The sequence below is a fragment of the Trachurus japonicus genome, chromosome 10 (assembly GCF_045865225.1).
Source record: "Trachurus japonicus isolate A0001 chromosome 10, Traja_1.0".
NCBI classification, from domain to species: domain Eukaryota; kingdom Metazoa; phylum Chordata; class Actinopteri; order Carangiformes; family Carangidae; genus Trachurus; species Trachurus japonicus.
In genome coordinates this window covers 26,921,572-26,947,855 of record NC_140916.1, presented here as the reverse complement: position 1 = coordinate 26,947,855, position 26,284 = coordinate 26,921,572, and the positions used below count along the sequence as shown (strand labels likewise).

General features: G+C 42.4%; 4 protein-coding genes across 6 annotated transcripts in view; 2 read left to right on the top strand and 2 right to left on the bottom strand.

Annotated features, from left to right (window-relative positions):
* Positions 1-490: 490 nt before the first annotated feature.
* Positions 491-6,646, top strand: ctsf (cathepsin F). Its single transcript, XM_085788484.1, has 14 exons — positions 491-769; positions 1,501-1,611; positions 2,104-2,185; positions 2,993-3,048; positions 3,212-3,284; positions 3,801-3,914; positions 4,069-4,217; positions 4,345-4,441; positions 4,570-4,650; positions 4,868-4,987; positions 5,164-5,228; positions 5,350-5,440; positions 5,587-5,645; positions 6,014-6,646. Exons 1-14 carry the CDS (start codon positions 521-523, stop codon positions 6,086-6,088), a joined length of 1,422 nt encoding a protein of 473 aa, XP_085644610.1. The 5' UTR covers positions 491-520; the 3' UTR covers positions 6,089-6,646.
* An 863-nt stretch (positions 6,647-7,509) lies between these two features.
* On the top strand, positions 7,510-12,015 carry eif1ad (eukaryotic translation initiation factor 1A domain containing). Its single transcript, XM_085788485.1, has 5 exons — positions 7,510-7,701; positions 8,672-8,793; positions 8,909-9,017; positions 11,122-11,230; positions 11,323-12,015. The coding sequence occupies exons 2-5, from the start codon at positions 8,707-8,709 to the stop codon at positions 11,522-11,524; spliced, it is 507 nt and encodes a 168-aa protein (XP_085644611.1). The 5' UTR covers positions 7,510-7,701; positions 8,672-8,706; the 3' UTR covers positions 11,525-12,015.
* Positions 12,016-13,983: 1,968 nt separating this feature from the next.
* LOC146980202 (N-acetyllactosaminide beta-1,3-N-acetylglucosaminyltransferase 2) lies at positions 13,984-16,233 on the bottom strand. Its single transcript, XM_085788642.1, has 2 exons — positions 16,073-16,233; positions 13,984-15,367 (listed from the first exon to the last, which is right to left on the bottom strand). The coding sequence occupies exon 2, from the start codon at positions 15,361-15,363 to the stop codon at positions 13,984-13,986; it is 1,380 nt and encodes a 459-aa protein (XP_085644768.1). The 5' UTR covers positions 15,364-15,367; positions 16,073-16,233.
* Positions 16,234-20,812: 4,579 nt separating this feature from the next.
* nrg2b (neuregulin 2b) overlaps positions 20,813-26,284 on the bottom strand; it is a 55,356-nt gene continuing 49,884 nt past the window's right edge. For all 3 annotated transcript variants that reach the window (XM_085788479.1, XM_085788480.1, XM_085788481.1), the window contains 3 exons: positions 25,814-26,029; positions 23,296-23,479; positions 20,813-21,822 (listed from right to left, as the gene is read on the bottom strand). In XM_085788479.1, the coding sequence (XP_085644605.1) occupies positions 21,346-21,822; positions 23,296-23,479; positions 25,814-26,029 (877 nt within the window). In that variant the 3' untranslated portion in view covers positions 20,813-21,345. The remainder of the gene's footprint in view (positions 21,823-23,295; positions 23,480-25,813; positions 26,030-26,284) is intronic.

The following is a 26,284-nucleotide window of genomic DNA, read 5'->3' as shown; positions in this document are numbered from 1 at the left end:
TCCTTCAATTTATCAATTACAAAGTACTGAGGATTTTGACTCAAATGTATGAAGTGTGTATAACAGCAAATGTGAATATTGTTCATGTTCATCTTATATCCTCGTGATCTGGATTTCTTTGCCCTGCCCATACCTCATAGGTGAGCACAATACTTTAGACGATTGTGTAATAATTGTAGTCACCAATATTACCAGTTTGTTGGGCCCATCATCTTGAATCATGTGCTTGGGTAACCGGTTATAACAGATTAATAAGTAGGTTATTGTTTGATCATGCATGTGGGTGAACTACAGTTACAGTCTATGGTGTACAGTCTTAAACAGACTCCGCCCATTAATACTCCCAGTCTCCTCCCACAGCCTCAACCCAGATTTGTTTGGCAACAACACTGCAGCTGTTCTTATCGCCTCCGATCATAGTCGCATCGATTTTTCTTGTGGAAAAGCAAACATCCAGCTTTTTAAGTGAGCCGTGACTGGACACAGGTCCCTTTTCCCGTTGACCACACACCGGGACAACATGGTGGCTGGACCAAGCTCTTATCCGGTAATCTTGTGGCTGGCCCTGGCCGCCGTGCTGGGCACTGTGCTCGGGCTCGGCGAGGACCTGGACCGGCCTTTGATCGGGCCTCCCGGCTCTCCCATCCGGCTGCACGAGTCCGACCCGGGCCTGAAGAAGGCTCTGGAGTTCGCAGAGGAGCGCTACAACCGGGGCTCGAACGCAATGCACCTCCGCAGAGTCAGTCGGCTCCTCTCTGCAAGCAAACAGGTAATAAGAAGAAAGAAAGACGCTGGCTTCATTATTTTTATTTAGCCTAATCACAACACCCTGTCGTATTTTTTTGTTATAGTTTACTAAAAATAAATATAAATGAGTTATAACTGTGTATTTCATGGCAGTAAATGCTGTACGTGCTGACTTCTTTGTAAACAACAGAGCGGCCCTGAGCTGTAGAGTTAGCGCAACACAAGCCGGAAATAAGGAAACCTGTTTTCAAAATAATGACCATGGATCTAATGAAACCTGCTTACTGCGGTAGAAATGTTTCCTGATCATACATGACTACATTTATTTTTCATTACATGCTTCCCTTAATTGTTTTGCTTGTTTAATTTCTATGCCTTATTTAAAGCCTACGAATACATTTTAATGTTTTTATTCTGGAAGTCACATCGCTGAGTAAACAGTTATTCCAGCTCACGTTTCCATAAAATAGTAACAGTACAGTTGGCTTGACACGACAATTATGACCTCACTAATGTTGTTTTGTTCATCACCACATCCATCTGAGCTTTGTGACCCATGCAGTGCTGCTGCAAAAATCAGCATCCAGATTCTTCAACATGCATAACATAGATTTGCAAAGACCTTTGTTTGACTAATTGTCTTTCACATATTCTGGACTGCAACACAATCAGCATCATGTCTGAACATAATATGCCAGATGAGTTTTTGTTTGTAAATGTAATGGTCACTGTATGTGTGTTTGTGTTTTCTAGCTGGTTAAAGGAATTCGCTACACCATAACAGTGGAAGTGAGCAACACTCAGTGTAAGAAATCCACCATGCTCAGGACATGTGACTTCTATCCCGAGTCAGAGAAACTGAAGGTTTGTGTGTGTGTTTGTGTAGGAGAGAGAAAGAAGGTCATTGTCGTGGTTTTAAATGAGCAGATTTCTCAAAGTTTGTAACATGTCAAAAATGGGAATATGCTTGTTAGTGCATTTACCTTTGTATCGATTTTTTATTGCAACAATGTAGTTATGTTTGTTCTGCAGAGATTTCACCAGTTAAATGATCTTGTGACTTGAGTCTGACTCAAAGTAACCCCAGGCATGCTCACACCTCACGTCCCCATGCATGTATACGATCAGCTGACATTTTTCCTGTTTCTGTGTATGACTTTATAGTGGAAACCTTTAGAGCCGCCTCTATTTCACACTCTCATAACTCATAAATAACCTGTTTGGTGCTGTCAGCTTGGTCTGCAGTGTGTTAAAAGTTACAGATTCAATCAAGTTGTAATATAACTGTACATGACAGTGTCAGATGGATTCAGTGTTGGTATCTTTGTCAGCTTTGTATGTTTTTCTTCATATCAGACAGAGCTGTGTGTGTTTGAAGTGTGGGACATCCCCTGGCAGGGCACTTCAACTCTGCTCAAACAGAAGTGTCAGCCTAAAGGTGAGTCAGCACAGCAGCACATAAACAGCAGAACACACTGATTTGTGACAGAGGTGCTGTATCAAAATATGGCCAAAGATCACAATTTTCTGTAGCTCCTCTGTAATGATGTCTTTTTTTGACTCCTCTATAAGTCCAAAGTGGTTGTTATCACTGTTGACCTTCTGTTTTTGTATTTCCTGCGTTATCCCATGATGCTTCACTTCCTCTGTAATATCAGCAGTATTTTCCAGCACAAAACCAGAAACAGTTGAAAACAATTGTATATTTAGTAGATTACCATTACCACGCATTCCTCATCCCTGCTGTATTGATTGATACAGACCATGCCAAAACAGCAACCATCCAGCACATGGACTTAGTAACTGAGCAAAGATTATGCAAATATTTCCTTCATCTGGTCTTTATCTTGTTCTGTTTTTGCCTGAACAGGACTTGACCTTTATTTCTCAATGATTATATAATGCTAACGTTTACTAACTTGGTCAATAAGTGATGCTTATACCAAAGAGCCAAATTAGGTAAAGGGTTAATAAAAGATAACTCTATTCATAAATGTTAATATTATTCTTATTACAAGTATTATATTATTTTACCTGTAGATAAAAACAGGCTTCTCTCTGTTGTAGTTCCACTTTTTGATTTCAGCAGTGAATCAATCAAAATGTATCTTAAGTGTATTTAAGTGTATTAGAAAGCCAGACACCGTGCCCTTCTGAAGACTTGAAACATGAATGTAGGTGTTATGTTGTAGTGTTATGTGTAGTGATCTAATGTGTTTTCCTGGATGTCCCTCTCTCTTATCAGTTCAAGTAGAGGAGACCAACAAGGTGGAGGAGTCGTCCAACAGCCAGTCACCAGAGGTAAAAAAAATTACGTCACTATCAGATCAATAACAGAAATACCAACAAAATGTTGACAGTGAGTTTGGTCCTGCTGTCTGCTGTGGTCAGTTTGGTCCTTGTAATCACTTGACGTTGAGGTTTGTGCTATTGATTCACTGTTTGTTTGCTCTCTGTCTGACAGGAGTCAGTGGAGCTGTTGGGACAGTTCAAAGAGTTCGTGGCTAAATACAATAAGGTTTACAGCAGCCAGGAGGGTGAGTGGCTGACACGTATATGTACTTCATACACACCAAGCGTAGCAGGTGCACAATGTGCTGCATTCCTGTCTGCACACTGTTTTCTGTTCCCGCAGCCTATTGTGTAAAATCTGTTTGAAAACCTAAACACAAGGCAGTGATGTAATCAGTAGCTAACCATAGATATTGGTTATAAACTTCTCATCAACAGTGAATAAACTTTATCTAATTTAAACTGGCAACGAATGCAGATGAGAGATTGAATACAACACAACCAAGAGAGAAACTAAATGAACAGATAAACAGAAAAACTTTGAGACTATGAGGTGCTTTGTTGCTACATATTTGATGACTTGGATTATTATCTTTATTATCAATGTGAAAATGATGATTCAGACACACTAAAACCACCACAAGAGACACTGTCGTAGAAAAGTCGAAAACACCACCAGTGTTAGCAAAAATGTGACATTATAATACACCGAGTAGTGTAACAGTTTTTGAATCTGTGTGTATGACCTTTGACCCTGGCAGAGGCCGACCGCCGTTTGCGCATCTTCCACCAGAACCTGAAGACCGCCGAGAAGATCCAGGCTCTGGACCAAGGTTCAGCTGAATATGGAGTCACCAAGTTCAGCGACCTCACTGGTGCGTGTTTGTCTCTGTGTGTGCACATGTGCCTGTATTTCCACACAGTGTCCAATGAGGAAACATACCTTCTGCATTTTGTGTGTTTGCATCAGCTTTTCTTCAAAAACAAAGTAACAAACAGTTCGCTGCCCTCCCATCTGTTTCTTTCCAGAGGAGGAGTTTCGCTCTACGTACCTGAACCCACTGCTGAGCCAGTGGACTCTCAAGCGGCCAATGAAACCAGCTTCTCCTGCCCGTAGTCCCGCCCCTGCCAGCTGGGACTGGCGGGATCACGGAGCTGTCAGTGCCGTTAAGAACCAGGTACCAACACGCAGAGTTAATTACAGTGCAGTCTCTCTTAATAGCATGCTAACTAATGAATAAATTACAGATCCTGCTTGCGTCATGCTGACTGGTGTGCGTGTGTGTGCGCGTGTGTTTCTTGCAGGGCATGTGTGGATCGTGCTGGGCATTTTCTGTTGTAGGAAACATTGAAGGCCAGTGGTTCCTGAAAAATGGAGCACTGCTGTCACTTTCTGAACAAGGTACATACACAAAAAAAACTGATGATAAGATAATTCAATAACAATCTCCTGCAGGAAAAAAAAAATACTGTTTACAGTTACAGATAAAAAACCTGATTTGACTGGTTTATTGATTTGTTCCCACACAGAGCTGGTTGACTGTGATGGGGTGGACCAGGCGTGCAGAGGAGGACTGCCATCAAATGCTTATGAAGCCATTGAGAAGCTGGGTGAGAATAATGTGTACAATCACACTGACGTTTTGCAGTCCAAAGAAATTACACCTCATTTCTGACACAAACAGCTGAGGAGAGAGGGTTATGTAGACTTGCATACATCTGTAGTTTGTGTTGATAAAAGAGTTTTTTGTTTGCTTTTCTTGCATTAATGCTGAAGCTATGTGTTATTTTTTAACCTCTAAAACCTTCATCCTCGTGTGTGGTTAAGGCGGCGTGGAGACAGAGACTGACTACTCTTACACTGGGCACAAGCAGAAGTGCGACTTCACCACAAACAAAGTGGCCGCCTATATCAACAGCTCTGTGGAGCTTCCCAAAGATGAGAAGGGTGAGTGGGGGAAAGTGCTGAGGCCTATATCCCAAGAAAGTCCTTCTGAAATACTAATGAAGAATGTACCTACTTATTAATTAAGAACATGTTTGTTGTTGATTTGTGGGTATATTTTGTTTCACAGTTTGAAACAAGAAGCTGTTAAATTGATGATTTTCACCTTTTTTCCTCAGAAATTGCTGCTTGGCTCGCTGAGAATGGACCAGTCTCTGTTGCTCTGAATGCGTTTGCAATGCAGGTTAGTGTCTGTGTCACCACAATTACACTGTCACACACCCAAACAACAGAGACTCAACATTTCAGCATAATCTAATTATCAGCATGTAACCGTATATAATCCATTTTGTTGTCTTTTGCAGTTCTACAGGAGGGGTGTGTCTCACCCTTTTAAGATCTTCTGCAACCCCTGGATGATCGACCACGCTGTGCTGATGGTCGGATACGGAGAACGTATGTTATACTGTTTTATCACTTTTAATTTGTCCAGTTTTTACCCCTGAGAACCAAAGGCAGACACGTCTAGACTAACCACAGGATGGTAGTTTGTGAATCCGGATGTGGTAAAAATCATTGTGTGGATGTTTTTGTGTTTTCAGGTAAAGGTATCCCATTCTGGGCCATCAAAAACAGCTGGGGGGAGGATTATGGAGATCAGGTAAGACAACTAGGGCTGCAGTTGCTTTCATTATCAATTAATGTGCCAATTCTATTCTGGATAAACTAGTTCACTACTACAGCCCCACCGCATATGGCGTAATTGTGAAGATTTGTACTGTATGTTAATTGCTTTTGAGACTGGCTAAGAGTCGTTTCCACAACATGTCACAAGGTTACAGGCTGACTTCAGGTTAACTTTAATTCACAAAACTAAATATTGTTTTACATAATGTTGCATTTATTTATTTTTTATCATGATGTCACAGGATAAAAATAATTAAAATAAAGTTCCACTTTGTTGCTCTCCATTTTTGACGCTCGGTCTCTGTCTCTGTCTCTGTCTCTCTCCCCCTCACACACATGCAGGGTTACTACTACCTATACAGGGGGTCCAACGCATGTGGCATCAACCAGATGTGCTCATCAGCTGTAGTCAATTAAACCCGATACCAGCTGCCAGCTGGCTGTATCTCTACAAAACTCATACGCACATCTGATCCTGAACGCATGAAGAGTGTCACAGTCCAACACATGAAGTCCTGCTGAAGTTGCTTTTCCGTTAAACCAGACTCGTGTACCACCTTCATAAGATCACCTGGTGTGCTGCACCAGCACTGATACAGCTAGGCTTCGCTGAGCAACCTTACCATGGTCATTTTAAAGTAGGTTTGTTGTGCAGATTTCATTCCATTAGTCTTTCAGGTCATAATGACTGCAGTGGTTTAGGCAATATTAACAGTATTTTTAACTCAACTTTCCTTACAGTAACTGAGCCCATCTTTGATGAGGTGTGTGCACTAATTGTTGCTAGACTCATGTTATGTCAGTTTTCTTGGGTGTTTTGTAGCTAGTGTTTGTGCTTATATGTCGTGTTTGAGATAAGCTTTTGAAGGTTGAGTGGTTTTCTATAAAGTGATTTGCACAATTACAACAGAACTGGAGTTCAATTGTAATAGCTGTGAGAAATGAATGAAGTTTGAATAAAAGAGTGTAACCCTATTATTTCTTTATGGCAATCTTTTCTTGAATGAATTGAAACAGAATGAACATGCATCAAAACAACACATTCAACATCAGATTACAGTATACACCACCACAGTTGCATAGTTAATCATGTCAGTAAACATATCATATTCTTTTGTAGTCTGTCATATTTACCAAATCACTGAAAACAACTGAAATGTGAAACCTGCCACCACTGAGGACAACCGTTTCTGTACCTCACTTGGTATATAATAATAATAAAGTTTATTTATTTATTTATTTATATAAGGACATGAGCTCCTCCCTGGTTTTGTTAATGAATCTTAGTTATTATTATTTATTTATGTCGCTTAAAAAGATAGAAAGCATTCTTTTTTGTTATTCTTTATAATTCCTTTTCTTTATTATTTCGCTGCTCTGAATTATGTTGAATTAAAATAAATGCCTAATATATTGTATCCTTTGCGCCTTACAGTTTGGTGTTGCTTTGTTTTCCCTCATGAATCCATGTTTCTGCACTTTTATACTGTACTTTATTTTTCACCTGTATTATTATTTCCATTGAGGGTATGTATTACAAGAGAGACACAGAAAAAAAGACGATATGAGCTTCACTGAACACTTGCGATCTTGAATGTTGCTCAATTGAGCTCATGCACTCTATTTCCCAGAATGCACAGTCGCTGCTCCGGAAGAAGAAGACCGGATCTTTAGACAATAATAAATTAATGCCAGTATAAATTAAGTCAGACAATAGAAATAGGATGGTGGTGCTAAGTGAGTTTAATTAACACTTTAATGTAATATTAAACTCCTCCATGATTAGATGATCCTTTAGCCTGCAGATGAGCAAGTGTATCGGAAACGAGTCTTATTTTGAAAATAGTTGACCAGTGGACACCGGAAGTGAAACATCTGCTGTTGTCAGAAAACACTGTCGCATGCGGCGTGTCTGTGTTGATAAAGCATTTCTTCGTGTTCAGTGATTTGTAACAGCTATTGAGCCGTAAACTCCACACCTTGGTCCTTCACCAGACTCGGTCTCTCCTCTCCTCTTCTCCTCTGTCAAGGTAAATCATTACGTAACCTGCTCACGTGGCTCCGCGCTGTGGCAGCTGCAACAGTTAGCTCGCCAGGCTAACTCACTGCTAATGTTTATGTGAATTATAAAAAGACACAGCGATTTTAACCAACTGAGTGAAGTAAATTAAGGGCTGGAGACGTGTTTTATTCGTCCAGTCATCCAGTGAGGAGGTCAAAGCTTTTTAAAGGGTCGTAGCTCATTCAAAACCTGTCACTAGCTGCTTAGCTATTCTGTACAATAAAACTTTATTGATGTTTATTATCAAGGTTTTGTTTGTTGACTTTCCCACTGTTGTCCAGTGGCCTAGTTGACATAGTATTCCTTTATTGATCCAATTTTGATTGATTTCTGTATTTAAATTTGTTTTGTCAGATATTTATCTAACATGATCTATTTGCTTGCATATGAATACGATTCTCTGAACACGAATGCTGTAAATTGTTCCTGTATTCTGATGCATGGTTAAAAAAATCAATGTCTACATTGTGAATGAACCCAAAGCAGTTATCGATGTACTTTCTATTTAAAATGACCAACACGTTCATCTCAGGAAACAACAGATGTGGCAGAGTGAAGGATGTGTTTTAACCAGTAGACGATCTTTGATGTTAGTCACTGTGCAACTGGCAGCTAATGTTTCTTGCATTGTACTCTCTGCCTGATGAATGTGTGAGTGTCAATCAACACACCTTAAATGTCTGTGGCTGTTTGTTTTTATTATAGCTCTTGCATGACACCTTGTCAGATCTTCTGTTCTTAAATTTTATTTTTTTCTCTTTTCATCACGTACTAGAGATATGTAAGACATAGGTTTTCTGAAATGTAACTGAATTATTCAAGTGACGGTTGATTTTAATTGGAGAGCATTGATTTATGTATTGTTTTGTTTTTTTTCCAACCCAGCCCTTCTTCAGTGTTCATCAGCACTCTGACCTCCCTCCTCCCTCTCTCCACAGCTGGCGCAGGCACTTGAAGCTGCTCTCTGGTTATAATGTCACAGGCCACCAAACGCAAACATGTCGTCAAGGAGGTTCTTGGAGACTTCGTCACGCCCACAGAAAACCAGCAGATTGTGAAGGTGAGCTGGGATTGAACATACAATATGTAAACCAAACAATCACCTCATCATCAGACTTGTACACAGCAGGGCTTCGTTCTGACCGTGTCTCCATCCTCCACCTGTGCGTGTGTAGATCACTGGTAGCCGTGGCAACAACCTCCATGAAACAGTCACGGCTCAGGGTGAGACCTTCCTGGTGAGCATGCCCACCAAGTTCCGCAAGAACATCTGGATCAAGAGAGGTCAGTGATGGGTTTAAACATTATCATAGAGCCACGCTACAGGTGCACGTCTGTGTAAAAACACAGTTGTTCAATAGTTGAGAAAAATGTTTTCCAAATGTTGTTGAAAGTGCTGGTTTAATAAGAGGATAGTAGTGCACTGAAAATACTCTAAATTAAGCTTAAATTGACACTCGATTGTGTCAGAAATTAAACATTTATTTTCTGCTGCTTCTAACTGGCAACTCACTGATCAAAGTCTACTGCTGCTAACACACGGGCTACCTCCCACTACCCATCATCAAACAACACAAACTGTCCCTCTAATGCTGGTTGTCAAACAGTGGACCCATTAGAGGTTGTACAGTAGTGGATTTTTAAAGGTTGATATAGCCTACTAAAACATAGTTTGGAGGCGGAAAAAGCTGATAGCTGATTAATCAGCTGATACATCGTGAAAAAAAGCTCATAATGAGTTGACGGTCCAGACAGCTCAGTCAGCAGTCAGCACACTCATTTACTACATCATTTTAATCACAACAATGCCTTTTGTCCCACATTGTCTCCTGTGGAAAAGACCACGACTGCATAAAACTTCACTTCTGTGGCCTTATGTTGTATTTAGTCTAGTGGGTGTAAATAATGAAGCCCTGTTGAAATATAAATAATCCCAGATATACAGTGGTACTACGCTGACCTTACGTGTGGTGCAATAAGATGATGTAACCTGATGCCGCTGCTGGAGGGAGCACAGCCACCAGCCGCTGGTAGAGCCAATACTACTACTGAGATAACGAGAGTTTGTAAAAGGCAGCACTTAATTGTCCAAACCAATTAATCTGTCGACCTCTTGTATCCATCTGCAAAATGTCCACACACACACACACACACACACACACACACACACACACACACACACACACCAGTCTCCAGTGAGAGACGGCTGTCAGCAACATCTCTGACCACAAAACCAACCATTTAATATTTCTCTCTCACGCAGAGTCGGTCTGTGTCCACCGGCCTCTGGGCTCAGCTTTGCCTGATCTGATAGAATAACACAAGTCTGATCAGTCCCTGCTGTTCCACGTTTAGGACAATTATTGATTGTATGACTTAGTGATAATTATTTGCTTTCATGACAAGCAGCTTAGCTAGTCACAGACTGCAGAGAGTCGTAGCACATCTTACAACTACAGTGTGTGAAGTCAGAGTAAAGAGGAGCAACACGCACTTTATTTTTTATGATGACGTCACTGCCACAGGTCAGACCTGGTGCACAGGCTCTTGGTCTCAGGAGTGTAGAGTTTTGAACTTTAATCAGTTAGTCCAATAATGTTAGACAGGAAATAAAGGAGCTGGCTAAAGTTCAGGAAGTAGTGGAGCTGTGCATAAAGCCAATTGTACTGGTTGCCGGGTATGGCTAGGGAGCGGCTAGTAGCTAAAGCTAAGCTAACACTAACCGTATTTAACGAGCAACAGCTCTGGTGTTGACAGCGGACTGGAAACACATCTGAATCAATTCACACTAACTCACCTGCAGACGAACCCGACAAACCTGCAGCATCACGCCTGCACCAGAAACGTTACAGTACCAGCTGACTGTTAGTTAGCATTAGCATTAGCACGATGCAATTTCTCCACACTCTGCCTCACGTGACATCAACATACTAATGCTGTTGGCGCAGAGATCATTACATGTTGACATTGCCAACGTAGCCAGATGTAAATATTTATATATTTTGGACCCGTCAAAATTTATAAAACAATTATTTCTATACTTTTTTTTTATCTGTAAAATTAATACTTTTATTCTGCACCCCTCTTGATGTTCTGTGGATGTGTTATTTTTGGAAAATTATTCGTTTTGATGAAAAAGTTGTAGCTTTAACCTTTAATGTTCACCTTCATATGGCTCAGTTTGTAAAGCAGGCGCCCCATGAAAGAGGCTGAACCACGCTGCAGCAGCCCCAGGTTCAATTCCACCCCTGGTTGCCCTTTGCTGCCTGTCACTCTCCCTCTCTCTCACTCCCCATTTCCTGTCTCTAACTGTCCTATGATAATTAAGGCACAAAAGCCCTCCAAAAATATTTTTAAATGGAATGGTGTGTGTTTTCTGATCGTCAAGGCGACTACGTGATTGTGGATCCCATCGAGGAAGGAGAGAAGGTGAAGGCGGAGATCAGCTTCATCCTCTACAAAGACCACATTCAGGACCTGCAAAAACAGCAGCTGTGGTGAGTGAGAACAAACACACAGACAATATGGTTTCATATCATGTTGTCAGGTGTGACTGAGTGTCCTGAGATGATCCTGAAATTGTCCACAGGCCTGAGGGGTTCACGGAGGAGTCGCCAGCACAGGACAAGACAAACAAACAGGAGGAGACGGAGGGAAAGGACATAGAAGAGGAAGTTAGTGACTCTGAAGACGACGAGAGCGACCTCTTCGTCAACACCAACCGCTGTAACTACCAGTACAGTGAGAGCGAGGAGGAGGAGGACAGTGAGGAAGAAAATGAGGACAAATAGGGACAAAACAAAAAACGGAGCATAATGGGAGCACGGAGGGGACGGACAACTGAGAGTGAGGATTGTGTGACATGAGCGCCGTGCTGCTGTCACCACTGACTGAGACCTGGTGTCCTTGTGCAACAGCTCCCTCTGCAGGTGACGTCCCACAGCCTGTTGGAGGCACTGTGACTGAGTGGACTTCGAAATACCAAGTCAGGACAAAATTAAGTCTTGCATGTAAAATTTTATTGTTGTTTTCTTTTTTTTAAAAAAAAGCTGTAATTAATCAGTAAGTTGAAATTGATCAACATTTAAATCAGAATCCTGTGATTTTCTATGTCCGTTAGAAATTCAGAAGGACACGTTTCTACCTGCACCTGTCTTTTCCTTACTGGAAATATTTCTGTGCTTCCAGTACATTATAGTACGGATCATTCTCTAATCCTCTGTTGGACAAAATAAATATGTTAGAAAGTCACCAAACCAAAAATTAAACAACTTAAAGCATTCATAGTGTTTACTGTTAAACGCATAATTGTCATTATGTCATAATTCGCTGAGTTGAACCTCATGGTACCTGTATGACCAGTCCTGTGGAGGATGTGGTTTTAACCCAGATCTCTCCCGCCTCTCACAGAGCGGCTTCTACTGCTTGTATTGATTTGAATTCTAACAAAGGCTGCCAATAATCACAGATCATCACTTTGTCACACACACAGGAGAAGATGGTGTCCGACTATTCTGGTGTCAGCTGACCTCAGGTCAGCCTGTACTTGGTACTCGGTCAGTGTGACTGAATTGTGCCTCAGCTTTGACTTACATTCCTGACTCAGTTGCTGATTTTGATTTGTACAATGACAAATGTTTTGGAAATAGATTCATTGTTGAGTTTGACTTAATTTCACATGTCGGTGTCTTTTCATGTCCTGTTCAAAGAGCCGTGTGCAGAAGTAACCCAAACATGAAGACATGCACTATGTACACAACATGTACTATGCACACATACTTGACAATATTTGAAAGAGGTCATTGAGGAGATTGGTATTGCTACTGGAACAAGTTGTACTGGAATATCATACTGACATTTCAGCCTCATGGTTTGATTGCGAAACAAAGAAATTACTGAGTCAACATGCTTCAAATACCCTCTCTCTGACTGTATTCGTATGATCAGGTCCATGATAATTATTGGTCCACCGAGAATTACTTTCAGCTTAGTTTAGATATTGTCAAATAAGCTTTGTTGTCAATCTGTGCAAAGAATTTCGTGGTAATAAAAGCAGTAGTTGGGCTGGGTGGATTTCCATTATGAGCATTCAGCCACACCTGTCTTTATTGTGAAACGAGGAAGAAAGATCCACACTCTTCCCTCAAGGTTTAAGTTAGTTTTTGTTTCATTCAGGTAGTTTCTGTTTTGGGTTATGGTGGAAGAACCCTCCCAGTTCCCTGCAAAACCAGCTCAACCACTGTAAATTCACCTCATCTTAATATGATGACGTTGACACGGCTAAACTTGTTTGGCTTTGCTTGTGTTTTTATTCTGAATACGTATATTAACTCCAGCTGTAGGCAATGCGGTGTGACCACTAGCTGTGGTGGCTGGTGTGGCAAACATTAGCCAACTGTAGGTAAATATGACTGAGATGGTTCACTGACTTAATGACTCTCCTCTGTGCTTTACAGTGTGATATGATTTGGCTAAATGTTAAATATTAGCATAACATTTTGCATCATCTCATAACTGTCACAACTGTAACGGTACGAGCACTTTACATTACTGGCCCCTCTGTGACATATAGTTCTTCGTTTAGTTATTCTCTTTATATTTCCCCCATTCGTGACCATTAGCTTGGTTATGGGAAGTAGGCTAATCCGTTATCCTGTTTATGCTAATGCACATGTATGTGAAGATGATGTCAGGTACAGGTGAATATAACAATAGGCTACAGTGATAAAAAAAAAAACTATCCTACTAGTTTGTAATGCAAAATACATTTTCTTCATAGTAAATGATTAATATGCAAAAAAACACAAATGTAGTCCTTTAATTTAATTTAAGTTTTAATGCTGTGTAGTTTTAATGGAAGAATTGGAGAGCTGTATAAGCAGTGACGGACTGGTATCAAAAATAGGCCCTGGCATTTTTGACAGAGAGAGGCCACACATTACACAAACACTATATATACATATATGTATATACATATATATATAAAGATGATGAGAAAACAATAAATGTATTGATCACCAAAATTGCACACTAATAGGAGGACTTGAACCCAGACTGGGACAAAGTGTTTGCAGTGACATCAGCATGGCTGCATCTTCACGCGGCCACCTCGGCATTTGCCCATATTGCCCTATGGCCAGTACGTCACTGACTGTAAGTCAAATTAAATAAATAGAGACATAAGTTATTCAGTGTCACCTCTTTGTAACAGGAAGCGTGTAGACTTGTCATCTTTCATTTCTCAGTGTTTTTAACTCTTGTCTCTGGTCTTCAGAGGTACGTCCCCACACTGTCTCTGTGTCCTTTTCATGTTGGCCCACAGTCTGACGAGCTGCTCGGGGCTTCGTTTGTGGACCACCAGGACCCTGTGGTACGAACACGGCTCCTCCTCCTCCTTCCCTGGAAAGTCGAAGGTGAGGAAGGCAGGGTGGTGGATGGGATACGCGTTAAGCTGAACCATACACATCCCTACGTAGACATCATCAATGGGGAACAGGTGAATTCTTTTAGACACGTGGTGTAGGCGTTTGGTCAGTTGGCCTGAGTACACCACCCCACCCCCGCCTGCGTATGCAGGATACAGGCCTCTGTAGAAACTGTCAGGGATGAAGTACTTGGACTTGTTGACTCGGTGTGGCTTGGCTGCACCTATCACGTCTCCAACCATGAAGTCCACCATGGTCTTGTTTGAACTAGGCATCTTGAGCTGCTCCTGGAGATATGTTATTATTTTCGGGGTGTTGACAAAGACGTCGTCGTCTCCCTTAAAGACGAAGTGGGTCTGTCCGCAGGACTGTGAGAACCAGCTCCAGAAGAGCACATCCTTCAAGGTCAGGTTGAAAAACGTGTCTTTGAAGTTCCACTGCAGAATGTCTCCATATCGTCTGCTCTCCATCTGCACCAGCTCAGACACATCTACGCCAAGCTCCTCTGGGTTTTCTTTGCCCAGCAGAAACACCCTGCGGACGTATACCCCGCCTTCTGCTCCTCTGCTGCTGTTGGTCTTCCATCCTGTCACCCAGCCCGCCTGACCCCAGGTCTGTCGAATGGCCTGTCGGTTCTTAAAGTTCAGCTCTGTTGTTTTGATGGCCAGGAGAAGCAGAGGGGGCTCCTTCTCATCTTTTGCCCCGGCCCCACACACTCCGTCTGGCTGCAGGAGGGTAGGGTACTCCCTCGTCTGCATGTTGCTCATAAACTCTTGTATGTGTTGTGGCAGCTTTTTAAAGTTTCTCCTCGTGCTATCCAGGTCGACAAACTCAGAGAAACTTTTCCTCAGCAGGGACGCATCATCAAAGGTGCTGGTGTCATTTCCCCTCCTGGAGTCGTTGGGGTGCAGGATGGGGTTCAGTTGGCGATCAGTGACCTGCTGGAGATGGTTCCACAGAGCCTCCCCGTGCAACTGGAGCTCCCAGAAGGCTTTAGGCTGGGGGGCAAAGTTGTTGTTTCTGACAGCTCCCGAAGCCACAAAATGAATTTTATCTGTGAAGGTTGCTGATGCTGCTGCTGCTACCGTGGCGCTCATGCGAATGCATATTGTCATAGCAGCATAGACAAAGAGCAGTGCCAGGCAGATGCATGGGGTGCACACACAGAGGAGCACGTTACGCCAGCGACAGTAACACCGGGCCATTCAACTGCAGAGACAAAACACACAAGCAAATACAAGTCTATCAGTTTGGAAAAATCCAAGAAAAAAGACTAGAAGAAGGTGGTCACTCAGCTGAGAGTTGACAAAACTATCCTCCCAAAATATTTAATTTAATTTAGTTTAATTTAATTTATTGATTAAGCTTTATTTCGAACATGTATAAAAGAAACTGACAGAGGACAAAGCAAACATTTTTGACTATTTCATGACTATTTATTTCTTGACTTATTAATTGTTTTTTATTGTGATGAGGGTTGAAAAGGTGTCTGGTACTGCTTTTCACTGCATTGACCGTCCACAGTACCTTTAATGTATATGACAATTAACTATAAACTAAACTAAACAGTTTCTTTTATACTACCTTACATGTTTGAAATAAAGGCTTGAATAAAGGCTTTATAAATAAATAAAATAAGATAAAATAAAAAAAATATCTATTTAGGAGTAACACTGGAGCTTTAAGCTGCATCATATGATTTTCATCAGCAGCTGAAGCTGGAGCTCTTTCATCTACAACCCCTTGACATTTACTTTGAAAAGTATCTTATATGAAAAACCAAATCAGCTACTAAATGTGCCAATTGCTGTTCTCAAGGTCAAGAATGAACTTTGACCCTCAACCATATTTAAATTAATTTTCAATATTTTACAGCTCATCTATCTATACACTGAACAAGATGAGTTTTCTTACCTGTTTTAAGTGAAAGCTCCTGAATTCACTGATCACTCCTCTGTTATGAAAACCAAAGCTGAAAGTCCGTCTAGAAACGACACGACTCCATTCTCAGTGTATTTCCACTTGAAGACAGAAAAAACCCGATTCCCTCTCTTTTACAATCCAGACAAGCATGTGGTGATCAGCCAGGAAGCCGTTCCGTCTTTAGCCTCTACACATGTGGCCTGTCGACAGATAAGGGTACACTAACAGCCAGGTGTGTGCACAAGGGAACACACCCTGACAGAGAGAGCAAACAGGAACGATGATGACAGAGGAGAGAGCCACACATGTCACTATGTTTTAGTCACCCCTCAGCTGCTTGTGTAAACCTAGTTTTTCCTGCTTGTCATCTTAAATGCATAAGTTGAGAAAATTTGCGCCGCCCATTCATCAGGTCAAACCAGTAATGTTGTGGTAGAGTGGTTCCTGTGATGCCTTCAGGTGTCTGGAATCCTAAAACTTTAGCGTTGTAACATGTTGAGTTGTTGTTGAGGTGTCACTCAGGTGGGGACCTAAGACCAGCCATGTGTCTGCTAGAAGAGCAGAAGAATATGTCCCATTGTTGAGTGAGTCATCAATCTAACCATCAACCTTTTAACCACAATTTGTAGTATACTGTATATTACAAAAAAAGGAAAATCTCACTCTCTATCTCTCTCTCACACACACACATAAGGACATGTTTCTGTGTCTTTGAGAATGTGAGGTCAAAATAAGGTTTTAAGTTTTATGGTTTAACAATTTACGTGTGTGTTTATTTATACAAACTTTACAAACACATAAGTGTAGATCTTCTCTTCATGATAGTATTTACAGAGACTCAACTGTTCCCACCAAGAGCAACTTATGGAAAAACTTATAGAGGCAGAAACCCTGAGCAGAACCAGACTCAGGATGGGCGGCCATCTGCCTTGACCTGTTGGGTAGGAGGGAAGAGAGAGGAACTATAAGTACTGACAAAATCTAAAAACACAAATAAAGTAAAGTTTTGTAGAAGGCGTTAAACAGGAAGACACATCAGAAAGTGGTTCACAGTTGCAGATCTAGTCTCTGTATAGCTCGGTGTGCCACTGGTGCTTTTCAACTGCAAATTAGAAAACTACTATCATCTTCGTCAGCGAGCTTGAAAGGGTCTAAACCTGACGTAAGTTTGAGGTTACATATTAGAAAACCTACAGAAAAAACCCCTAAAACAACAGCTCTGACCTTGAAAGGGATGATGATGACGATGCATCCCAACTCACTGCTCCAATGATTTTCTTTTACACTGATTCCAAATCATGCATGTCCTGGAGGTGTGTCAGGGTTGGAGACGTTGACTAATTGAAACATACCTGGTGTGAGTTTGGCGCAGGACCTTTGATGCAAACCTGACTGAAAACAGGTCAAAGACTGTGACAGACAACACTGTACGGCATCGTGAAGGAACAATGCATTTCAGTGTGGTTGGAGAAGAAGATGTGCTGCTGGTGTGTAAAGGCATCTTAACAATGTGACCTACATCCTTTTTTAAAGGGATAGTAGCATTTTGTTTTTTTAACTGCCTTTTTCCTGCACTTTGAGGGGCTGGAAAAAAATTATATTATAGCGAACAATGGAACTGTGTTTTTTTTTGTTTTTTTCAGGTAAAACCTCTTTTAGGCCACAAAAATAGGCCATTTCTTTGGATCCATTCACAACAATGTATGTTGCAAATCTCTGGGCAGGGCTATGGGCTGGCGTTGCTAACGGGAGGAGTGCAGAGAGTCTTCTACTGCAATTAAAGTACTTAGGGGCTATTTGTAGATCATACAACCCCACTTTAAAAAAAATGCTACTATCCCTTTAATGTCATTAATGAGACTGACATGTATGATCTTACAATTAAACTAATATCTGTTAGTAAACCATTTAAGTAGAGGTGGTTGGAGGCGTAGGAGATATAGCCAGTAAACTATGTATAAAACAGATGTTTAGTAACTAACAGCATCGTCACCAACACTGCCATCTAGTGTTCTTCTTGTCTAAGTGACCACTTACTTTTTTGGCTACTGGATTTTATCACCGCTCCTTCGTGTAAAAACAGATGTGATAACAGAATCTGAAACAACAAACAACATTAGTGTTTTGTTACAAAGATGACAGGACTGTTTCAAAATGGTAGGAATAAAGTTTTATTTTTCATATGAAGGGGTGGTTTTGGATTTTTCTTCTTTTACAAGTAGTATGTTTTTGATAAAACTTGCAAAAAATCTTCTAGCATATTCCAAGAATGATGGACATGAAGAGAAGGGGATTTATTGCTGAATGTTGAAATGAAGACACATTTTTATTTTTTCACCGAGTGGAAAAACGATTTGCTTGCTGCTTTTTCCATGCACCCAACTACCAGTACCACTAGGACATGCAGGGGGGAGAAAGGGGAGGAGGGGGGGTGAGAGGAGAGAGGAGGGGGGGCGGGGAGGAAGGGAGGGAGGGGGGCGGAGAGAGGGGGGAGAGAGAGAGAGAAAGGGAGGAGTGACGGAGTCAGTAGGTAAAAAAGACAAAGGCAAACTGCTTGACGAACACAAACATGGAAGGGTTTCGTGTATGTGTGTGTTGTATGTGTGTTTGTGTATGTGTGTGTGTGTGTGTGTGTGTGTGTCTCAGTGTGTGCTTTGTCATGTATGATGTCGGTGTGTATGTGTTTATGTAAAGGGAGAGGGGGGAGTGCAGGGTGAGGAGAAGGAGGGTGGGTGGGGGGTGTTAACATTTCAACTAGCTCTAGAAGCACACTACCCTCACTTGCAGTATTTCCACATTGCAAATCCCAGATTGATTACAGTGATAGTAAGACAAAACTAGCCAGACCTTTGGGCCATGAACCCAAATAATGTTTTTATATATTTCTAGTATGATTCCCCTGAATCTGTGGGGCTCTTTGTCATTTTTAAGATACTTTCTATATCTGTGATCCATGCATCTCCTGTGTGAAAACAGAAAACAAACAGAGAGAAAAAAACAACAACAAAAAACAACTCTACTTATTGGAAACAAACTCTAGCAGGGACACATATTGTATCTGACACAGTAGCCTATCGTCTTCCTCAGCGAGCTTGAAAGGGTCTAAACCTGATGTACGTTTGAGGTGAAAGAGTTTTCGCCACGAGCAGCCGACTGTTGGCGTGCCGTTCAGTGTGTACTCGTCTGGAGATGGGGCCTAAATCCATCTGCTAGTTGCTTCTGAAGGTCGATAAAAGGGGGTGAGAAAGACATGAAGGTGAGGGGCCGGGTGATGTGGGGTGGAGGAGGGGGCGGGGGGGCAGACAGAGACAGACACGTAACAGATCATTCAGTCAATATGACCAAGCAAAAGAAGTTCAATCAATAAAGGTATAGGAATGCAAATCAAGGATGCAGTAATCAGTATTATCATATACCACCGTTTGGCTGTGAGCTAAAGAAAGAAACTGTAGAATCAGACTCAGAAACTCGCTCTGTAGCAGTGTGAACCGACCCGCAGGCGATTGTTTCCCATCAGAGCAGTGCCATCGCTAGTGGGGTGAAAAGTGGTGGCGATTCTAGGGGCCCACAGCTGGAGAGGGCCCAGATGTTTCCAGTAGGATTATATTAGTTAAAAAAAAGAGAGAAAGAAAGAAAGAAAGGAAAAGAAAAGGGGGGAACCCAGAGTGATATCCTCCTCCTCCTCTTAAGGGGGCCCAGAATTCCTAGCTATGTCCCCGCATCAGATGTGGTCTCCAAGTTTTTTGATCATCATCATCATCATCATCATCATCATCGGCGTCGTCGTCACACACACAGCTACACACATGCCCCTTACACACATGCACACAACCTTTGGAAGTAAAAGAACCACAAAAAAGCAACTGAATTTCCTTTCTAATTCCAAGAGTTTTTTTTTTTTTTTTTTTTTTTTTTTTACACCCACGCTCCCTTAATCATGGCCACATGTGAACGCAACAAACCTGACGGATGTCGGACGGACGGACGGACGGACAGGGAGGAGAGTGAGGGGACGTGGATCTGGCCTGCGGACTGAACTGTGACTGAGATGACGTGCTCTCTCTGTTTTGAGTCTTTTGGCTGTGATGTGATGGGGAAGTCCTGAGACACAGTGCGGCTCTAAGCTGCTGGCATAGGAAACGGGCGGGCTGGGCAGTCCACGGGAGGCCAGAGTCAGGCTGGATTACAACTGGATTGGTTCGGTTCGGTTTGGATCGGCAGCTCCCTGGCCAATGAGGGAGGTTCTTACAGTGCAATGGAGCTTCTGGCAGCGTGAGGATTGGTGGGAGGAGCGTGTCAGTCAAACAAGAGACCACACCTTCCGAGGTGAACGGAGGCGCCGGCCAAATGAGGCTTCATGAGGTGCACACACACAGGCACACACACGCACACACACACGCACGCAAAAACACAAATCAACACACACGCACGCACGCACACACACACTGCAAACACCACTAATGTCATGGCAGCACCCTGAACACCTACAGAGGAATCTGGAGTCACTGTCCCTCAACAACTCCCTAACTCTCTTGTTTTCACAGAAATAACAACAAATGACTGACAGGCAACGAACGAGGACATAAATGACTTAAATAAAAATTGAAAATAATCAAAATTAAAAAAAATCATCCGAGAAAAACTACCCTACACATCCGGTTGCGTCAGTGACTAAATGTCCCTGTGAAACGAGCGCATCTCATGGATCATACTCATGTAAACAGACACCTTTTACACAGGAGGAATCAATATTGCATGATGACATAATCAGATCACAGTTCAAAAAGAGGAAGATCCCAAATCAGAGAAAAAACCAAAGCAAAAGGAAGGAAGAGGGTTGGTCTCTATAAAAACGAGGAGTCTTTATAAGAAAGGCTACAAAAACTCAATGGGACCTCCGACTTCAGCATACAGCAAAAGGCACCACAATATTATTCTATTTATCTAACTCGTGAAAAAATTGGCACGTAATTCTCTTATTTTTTCATCTCTCATAATGCTGTAAATCAAAAAACTTTACATATAAATATTTCCCCCCCCGTTATAAAAAAAGTCTTTGCTGTTAGCTAGTAGACAATTTTTGCTGAAATGAAAATAAATATTTCATTTGTTTAGAATATCTGTCTGTTATACAAAATAAAAATATTTCTCCTAGGTGCAGGTCTCTAGTCCACTGGTTGTGTGTAGGAGGAAGGGGTGTGTGTGAGGTGGAGGGGTGGGTGGTGGCGGGGGTGTATGGGTGGGTGTCGGGGAGAGGTTAAGTCTTAAAGGGGCATGTTGTCAGCCTTGGAGCGCTGCGACTGGGAGCCGCGGCTCTGCCCGTTGCTGCGTGTCCCCGGCCGACTCAGCCCGCGGTGAGTCCGTGTGTCGGCACCAGAGGACGAGCGGAAACCCGAGACCGTTAAGGGCGGGTCCACGTTCATGTTCTGCATACTGAGGAAAGGCGTGCTCTCCCCTTGAGCATCCTCTTCCTCCTCCTCCTCCTCCTCCTCCTCTGACTGGCTGAAGCTCTGTGAGCTGTAGTCCCGTAGGCCGGCTGAGCGCTGGGAGATGTGTCCGTTGAGGCGGTTGCGTCGCGGGCGGCGCCGGCTCCGGATGGGCTCCCGTGATGAGGCGTACTCCTGCGTGGTCTCGTAAGCCTCGTCGTCAGGGAGGTGGTAGGGGCTGGACGGTAGACTCCCTGTGCTCTCCGTCAGGTAGGGTCGCCGTGGACGCCGCGGCTGCCTGTATAAACTTCCATCCTGAAGCCAGACAACAGAGACGGAGGGTCTGTTAGCGCCGTGTGGCATCTCACTGAACGTCTCATTTACTGTACATACTCACTAATGCACCACAGATAGGGTTAGTGTGTCCAAGCTCATTTCTGTCAGTATGATAAATAGTAATGTTGTGACAGTTTGTATAAATTAAATTCAACCTTTATTCCCAAACTGTGATCCATGTTTAGTTTAGTTAATTTCTTCCATATGTAATTGGTTTAAATTAAAGCAGAAGTAAGCGGAATGTTTGTGTTAATATAAGTCTTAAATAGTTATATTTTCCGACAGCAATCACTTATATAGAGTGTTTGGTCTGAAACACGGGTCTGTCAGTCACTCTGCTCTGCTGTAAGCCGAGGAGAAAACTTTCCTTGTATCCTACAACCTTTATCCAATGAGGAGAGAGAACGGCATAAAGGGGCGGTCCTCTCTGTGTGTGCAGCCAAGGGATGCGCGTGAATGTGGTGACGTAGGGACGAGGGTGGGGACTGCTAACTCCATCGGCTGACAAGAAGTTAGCCAAAACGACCGGATCGCTTACTTCTGCTTTAAATATATATTCTTCTATGTTAAATATATCATGAAATTCTACCGACGGAAATTGGCTCAAACACACTTAATGTGTATTAATCCGCAACAGAAAATAGTCCCAAACAAAGGCAGTATTTACCCCTGTCACATCAACCTAAACCTACAGTGCCCTGCTGTTTTGGTAAATAATGTAGTCTGTAAATTAAAAACAATAGTCCCTCACGACCCTCAGGGGATGAGCAGCACAGCTTAGAGATGGATGGATATGTATAGCTGTCACCCACTTCCAAAGACGTCCATCTTTGGAATAGGCTCAGGCCTGACACTGAGCGATGGATTGACACATGGCTGGTTTCAATCTTTTCATTTGATTTGTAGACAGTGACAACAATGTATAACATTATCAGCCCTATCAATTAACTGATTAAATACTGTCACCATCACTCTGCTGTTCCGGTGACATGACACACATCTACTTTTATATATGATCGTTATTTAATCAGAGTTTCTCTGAGATTAAGATCTATTTTCCAGGAGAGACCTAACAACGAAAAACAAACACAATCAACAAAACAAAGACAGCACAATCACTCATTAGATGAAACTAAGGACATGGAATTAAGAAGAGCAGTTACATCAATCACTAAAAATATGATGGAAAAAAAACTTGAAGACACTATCTTTAAGTTTTGCTATCGCCACATAGCCAACATTAGCATTAACAGCTTTTCTTACCAAAACCAGTGTTAACTCTTGTTTTGCTTTTGTGTCTATCACTTTTCTTCCACTATTGTTAGCATGCTAACCAGCTAGCCCTGTAGCTGTAGATGTAGCAACTGTTCATGCCAATATTGATGTGTAGCAATGGCAAAAAAAAAGAGTTTGATTTGATTTGATTTGATGTCCAGCGTGTAACATACATACATCAGGACACCGTAGCAGCGGCTGGTCGTCGTCTCTGTGGTAGGCAGCAGCAGCGGGGGGCAGGGAGAGGGCGTGGCTTGTGTTGGGTGAGGTGATCTGGAAGGTGGGCACCTGGGGCGGCAACGGGGGGTAGTGGAACTCCACTGGAGACAGACGCGCTGGCGTGGTCAGCGCCGACACGTACCTGGGAAGGACGAATGGCAGCAGATTAGTTCAGTGCCTAACCCACAACTGTAGCCCACGATATTATAAGCCATAACTTATATGTTTTACTAAATACACCTCCTTTTAAAGGGACAACAAGGAGTTTTGGAAAAGCATTTATGAGCCTCTGCGCACACCGTGAAATTCTTTGACCGGCGCAAGACAGACTCATGTTTTCATTCATCAAGAATTAAAGTCAGAGGTTCGAAGACGATCACATACCGTCGTAGTCCCGACCATAAACGGCGATTCGGCGGCGTTATTCTCATGACTCGCCACAAAACCGAAAGTAAGGAAACGCTGGTCGGCGTCAACACGTTTTATATTTATCGAAAATGGACCCAATAACAAGTGTGGGTAATGTATATTCATCCACATTAATATGAGACTTTTTTATTTTTGTGGAATTTTTCGTTCTGCCGATGGAGAAACTCCTCGTTGTCCCTTTAAACTGCAGTGCCAGCCCTGTTTGAAACACAGAGAGTAATTTTACTGTTACTGTTGCGGTGCGGGTCTGTGCTGATTCACAACAAAGGATATAATATGACTAGAGAGGAAGGTCAGGATGAATGCCAACTTTTATATTGCGTATGTATTTTAATTTCTAAGTACAGTTGTTTGATTATTTTTGACCTTCGTGTGAAATTACACATTTTTGATTTGTACAGTATCGTATGCACTGTCAGTGAGTCCCATCCATCTGCTTTGTAAAACACTCAGACGCTGTGGCCTACCCAGCATGCACTGCTTCAGTAAGAGGACAGGTCACGAAGAGAAACAACCACATCCACACCTACAGGACACTTTCCACTTCACCTGACCTACAAACTCCAAGCAGCAACGTGAAGTGACAGTGTCGACCACGTCGCCGCCCACTCAGTCCCAAGAATCTGAAAAACACTGTGCACCTCACTACATCTACAGTATGTAGCACCAAAGGGCTGGGTGAGGGTCCATGTGTTTGAAATAAATCATGATGGAGAGACGCAAAGCAGAAGATGTGCAGACAAGTCACTTCAGAAATAAATCTGTCCTTTCTGACGTATCATGCTTGTGAACACATTCCTTCAGGGGGAATTAAATGTGAAATAATGGACAGAATATTCATGTCTAATGTCAAGTAATATCAAGTAGCTGCACTATTACAGCATCCACAGGCAACATAATCATCGTAAATGCATAACATGTTTTGTAGAGAGGGTCAGAGGGCATTGTGGGACATGCAGGAAGTCACTAGATGGAAAACAGCAGAAGAGGGAATTAAAGAGGAAACATTAAAGAAAATGAGAATATGCACCGGCCCATTAAAGGAATAGTTCACCAAAAACTGAAATTCACCCTCATGCTGATGAATACTCCGGAGTAGTTTTTTATTCCTCAAAGCGCATCTGGAGACCCGGGAGGCCGGTTCAGTCCAACGAAAACTTTATATGAGAGTAATAGGGACAAACAAATAGACACACAAAAACCTCCACACTGATCGTCCACTGCAATCTAAGTGTCCTGAAGGCAGATAGTCAACAGTTTACTCGAAACGATGTAATTTAGGACATTTTTACAGCATAAACAGTCCTGTATTGAATTTGCCTGGACTTGCCTAAATGACATTGTTTCGGGTAAACTCTGGACTATCTCCCTTCAGGACACTTGGATTGCCACGGACGAGCAGTAAACAGGAATATTAGAGGGTTTTTGTGTAGTTTTATGGACGTTTTTGTGTGAGGCGCTATTACTCTCATATAAAGTTTTCGTTGGACTACGAACCGGCCTCCCGGGTCTCCAGATGCACTTTTAGGAATAAAAAACTACTCCGGAGTATTCATCAGCATGAGGGTGAGTCAATAATGACTGAATTTCATTTTTTGGTGAACTATTCCTTTAAGGTTATTCAAAATAGTTCCCCCCCCCAAAAAAAAAAAAAAAACTTTAATAACTGAACTGCTAGTGAATGGAGCAACTATCAGAGTGGATGTTCCTTCATAAACAAAATACAAAACATCAAAAAGGTCAGCAGGAGCTCTGTTTCATTAGCTTTCTTCTCTATAGTTGAAGTCACATTGATTTATAAAGTCACATAAATCATCAGGATATGGCTAAAGAAGTCCTTCACATGTGGAAAAAGTCATAATAATTTACTGCCACTTGGGGTCGCCAAAGAGCGTAGGGGCTGAATGTGGCAACCACCCCCCCCACACACAAAAAAAGGACCACAAAGCAAAAGTGTTGTAGAGTCACGATCAAACACAGCAGCAGAGTTTACCCCCACCCAGCCACCAGCGCTGTCACTGCACACACACAGCATCACCTCCCATACCTGTCACTGTGAGGTGAATCTCTTAGAGAGTCGTAAGAGTCCCCATACTGCATCCCTGGTCCAGATGTGTCCGTGCAGCCCCAGTGGGCCGCCCTCCTCGCCATGCACGCCGGGCTGCTGCACTTACTGGTTCCCACAGAGCTGGACAGGCCTCCTGACTGGCAGTCTGAGTTCATGCTCTCTGTTCGCTCCATGCTCCACGTCCGCTCCTCGGGTCTGCAGGTGTGGGCGTTAGCAGAACCAGTTGGAAAGGTTACAATAGCACTGAAGAGGCAGGAGGAGACTGAAGAGGAATGAACACTGGGTGAGAAGAGACCACAATATACAGTATATATATGTATATGTATGTATATACGTGTGATACAAGGGATAGCTTTAATGGAAACAGTGCACCAAATTGATTGTTATGTGAATTGCTAGTGTGACTGATCCCATTGACAGTCAACAGCCAGCTGTGCAGCTCTACACAAT

What these genes read in the sequence shown, in the direction of transcription:
- ctsf (XM_085788484.1), top strand. Translation starts at nt 521, where the DNA reads ATGGTGGCTGGACCAAGCTCTTATCCGGTAATCTTGTGGCTGGCCCTG. An exon ending in CCGAGTCAGAGAAACTGAAG is followed by an intron (nt 1,612 to 2,103) that starts GTTTGTGTGTGT and finishes TCTTCATATCAG; the next exon opens with ACAGAGCTGTGTGTGTTTGA. An exon ending in CAAGTTCAGCGACCTCACTG is followed by an intron (nt 3,915 to 4,068) that starts GTGCGTGTTTGT and finishes GTTTCTTTCCAG; the next exon opens with AGGAGGAGTTTCGCTCTACG.
- LOC146980202 (XM_085788642.1), bottom strand. Translation starts at nt 15,363, where the DNA reads ATGGCCCGGTGTTACTGTCGCTGGCGTAACGTGCTCCTCTGTGTGTGC.
- eif1ad (XM_085788485.1), top strand. Translation starts at nt 8,707, where the DNA reads ATGTCACAGGCCACCAAACGCAAACATGTCGTCAAGGAGGTTCTTGGA. An exon ending in AAAACCAGCAGATTGTGAAG is followed by an intron (nt 8,794 to 8,908) that starts GTGAGCTGGGAT and finishes GTGCGTGTGTAG; the next exon opens with ATCACTGGTAGCCGTGGCAA. An exon ending in GAACATCTGGATCAAGAGAG is followed by an intron (nt 9,018 to 11,121) that starts GTCAGTGATGGG and finishes CTGATCGTCAAG; the next exon opens with GCGACTACGTGATTGTGGAT.